This window comes from Centruroides sculpturatus, unplaced genomic scaffold (assembly GCF_000671375.1).
Source record: "Centruroides sculpturatus isolate CEXI.00-Female unplaced genomic scaffold, Cexi_2.0 scaffold148, whole genome shotgun sequence".
NCBI classification, from domain to species: Eukaryota; Metazoa; Arthropoda; class Arachnida; order Scorpiones; family Buthidae; genus Centruroides; species Centruroides sculpturatus.
The window spans coordinates 931837-935432 of record NW_019384359.1 but is presented as its reverse complement, the minus strand read 5'-3'; the positions used below and the strand labels follow the sequence as shown (position 1 = coordinate 935432).

General features: G+C 31.5%; 1 protein-coding gene across 1 annotated transcript; it reads right to left on the bottom strand.

Moving 5' to 3' along the window:
- Positions 1 to 278: 278 nt before the first annotated feature.
- On the bottom strand, positions 279 to 3325 carry LOC111640370 (patched domain-containing protein 3-like). Its single transcript, XM_023386389.1, has 3 exons — positions 2644 to 3325; positions 2252 to 2317; positions 279 to 1477 (listed from the first exon to the last, which is right to left on the bottom strand). The coding sequence occupies exons 1-3, from the start codon at positions 3323 to 3325 to the stop codon at positions 279 to 281; spliced, it is 1947 nt and encodes a 648-aa protein (XP_023242157.1).
- Positions 3326 to 3596: the final 271 nt, after the last annotated feature.

Sequence of the window (3596 nt, the reverse complement as noted above, 5' to 3'; positions counted from 1 at the left end):
TATATAATAAAATCAAAATACGTTAAAATTTTAATGTAATATTTCAATGTGATAATTCAATGTAAATTAATTAAGAAACAATATATTGTATTGTGACAGATCTCGAGAACTAAAAACTAGTACTATTATAACATTAAATTTTTTTGTTCAATTTACACTAAATAAAATAATATGTTGGAAAATTTCATTTTATAATGTCTGGTATAGTTTTATTTTATAATTAAAACTAAATTTTCCAGTAACATTTTCCCAAGTCTATATTTTGTTATTAGCTTTAATTAAAAAAATGGAGGAATCAAAGAAAAAACAACAGGAATGAACATCAATGCATGAAAAGCAGTTTCTATTGCGATAAGAAATACTACTTTCACAAATATAATAAAAGCGTACATATCTCTGTATACAAATAAAATTCCTAAAATGGTTGACAGAGATCCTTGAAATATTGGATAGCCGATACGATACAGACTGTCTTTCATTCTTTCATTGGGGGTTTGATACAAAGAACAAATATAAGCGAAAGACATGTGAGCCGGATAATTGACGCAGAATCCGACACATAATATCAGGCTCATCATTGAAAAAATATCCATGTTTATACCCCAAAGAGACATGTATCCTAAAGTTTCTACAATGGTGGATGATACCGATATTGCTACGAGAAAAGCAACGACAATGTTCGGTACGATAACTATAAATAAAATCATAACCAATAGTGAAGTGATCCAAAGTAAATCTCTAATTGTGCATCCAATTATAATTCCTTGTTCGTACAGAGGAGTTAATGCTGCGTAAACGAGAACAGGAAAATCAAATTCGTCAGCAATTTTCCACAGATTTTTTAACATTTCTATTTCATCTTCTGCACTTAGCGTATCATTTACAAGAATGTGGAATCTGCTACTTAAAATATCGGATCCGTCAGAATTGAATGCGATATCATTGGTGAATTGTTCTGCTGATTTAAATTTCAGAAAAACATTGCGAAGCCCATCCAAGAAATCTTCTTTAACCGACATGTTATATCCTCGTAATGAATATTTTGCTAGCGAGTGAGTTTGGAATTCCTTGTAATATTTTAACCAAGATACTGTAAATCGAGAATCTGCAATGTGTGGGAGACTTTCGAATTTTTTAAGTAATCCATCTATAGTCCTCTGTACATTTAAATCTGAATAATCAAGTGTGCTATTAATGACTATTTGGTACGGAAACGTATAACGGCCGAAACTATTATAATATAATTTTATACCTTGTGTTATTACCGATTTTTGTGGATATAGCTTAGTGTAATCAACACCGTGTGTTATAGTTAAGGCTCCCCATATTCCAAATAATAAATTCAGAAAGTAAACTATGATAACTATTATCTTCATTGTACTAATACATAGAATTTTCCCCAACTTGTCCCGAAAGAACGCCATTGTTGGCTCATCAGTAGACGTTTCTTCTTCTGTAGTAGAATATTCGATATCTTCTGAAAATAAAGTTAACCACTTAGAATTTATATACAGCATTATTGATTTGAGAAAAATTTCAGAACGATGTTTATTAATTTATAAATCAATTTATGTAATACTAATTATTAGCAAATAATTGATGAATAAGAGATATCAGCAAAACAAGTAAATAAAAACTGCTTAGACATTTCATAATATCACATAAAAAATATGCTTATTCAAAAACGCCATTTACTTAAAAAAGTTTTGTACCATATATTTCATTTTATTTTATTAAAAGGCCGTTATGTCAGCAAAATAAAACAAAGTTATCATTGAAGAAGGAGAAAGTGAGGAAACGAATAAGGAGAATGTACAGTCAGAAAGAAAAGTAAAAATGACTCCCTCTCAGCGAGTCACGCAAGGTTAATACTTTTCACTGCGTTTAATGTTCACTTAGAGTTTTTATGCTACGACGTCGTTGGTCAAAAAGTAAACGTGAGTTGTAAAGAGCTGTACTCTAATAACTAGTGCAGCTTTATATAATAAAAAAAGGAAAGTTTAACGCTTAACTCTGAAATAAAGATTTATACTTATATTAAAATTAAGCTACCCTGCGATAACTCGTACTTCAATAATATATTAAATTTTCTGAAATAATGCACCATGTATTCAATACATTATACACTTACCCTTCATATTTTGCCAGCAGTCACCTGATACCAGTTTGTGCAATCTCGTATAGCATTTACTTATAAAAAAAGTCTGTGTATATATCAATATATATTTTTTAAAAAATCGAAGAACATTACCTAAATTATAACGAAATGCTTTTTGTCGTTGTTTCTCTTCACTGCGTCCTGATAATGCCATGCACCCTGCAAAAAACGTTATCTGATACAAAAACGTAAACACTATGCTGGTTGCGGAATAATAACAAAACATTCTTATAAGAGGGAAAGATGACATCATTCCAATGCAATAGGAAAACAGATTAGTCAAAGATGTTAACGTTATAAATTCCTGCTTCACCCAATGTTTCTTCCATGCGTTTGTGTACTTTATGCTTGGGGTTTGATATTCTCCAACACGCTAACAATACGAAGGCATCGTCGATCTCTGTCACTACATCAGAAAACCTTTATTAATTGAAGAATTCATAATCTAAAAGTAAACAAATATAAAAGCGCATGTTATTACTTACCGAGAACTAAAAACGGTATGGTGATGTTCCAAATACTATTTGGTACACCGACAAATGACATGAATCCGAAAGAAGAGACCACGGCCAGACCAGCGGATACCACACTTGCCATACCCAGAAGAGGCTTGCTTTTTGCCCAATTGTTGCTCATGCACATAACAGCAGTGAAAACAGATATAAATGCAATTAAAGCACCAATCATAGGTTTAATATTTTCCACTAAGTGCACATTTTGCTGTTCTATTGACCAGTAGTTATCAATAAAACACATAAGATATTTAAATTGATGATTACTTATTCGATTATATACTTCTGTTCGCCATCTTTTAATCATATTGTGTTTATTCTTGTTGCTGTTGTCAGTGAAATAAACTAATCTCGTAGCATTTACTGTCTGAATGAAATCGTTCTTATCTTCGTTTACACCCCCAAAGTTAAGAGCGTAAATTTGATAAGAGTATGTCAACGGATCTATGTCGACCGGATACTTCAATTTCTTTTTTCGCTGTACGATATTATCAATTTCGGGCAATATTTCGATAATCGGATTTTCAAAACATTTTTGGCGTACACGTGCACAAATATCTGAGTATCCAATTTGTATACCTTCATGATTAATTGTTATATTTTTAATTAGTTGATCCACCGAACTTATTTCTAGCAGCACGTTTTTTTCGAGCATGTCTCCACCACCTTTTCGTGTAAAAATCAATAACACACAATTCGATAAGTTTGTAAATCTCGCCGGATCAAAAGCTTTTGACGTATTGTACGGAAATGTTTTTTCAATGAACTTCTTAGTATTATAAACTTTTCCCGAATCTGCAAATGTCAGGCTTACTGCGTTTGTGATAGTGTTTGTATTGAAGATGAATGCTGAGAATGTCGCTGTTATTAAAACAGGAAGAAAAATAAAGAAGTATGGATGAAGTCCGATCAATCTTCCTAATCTT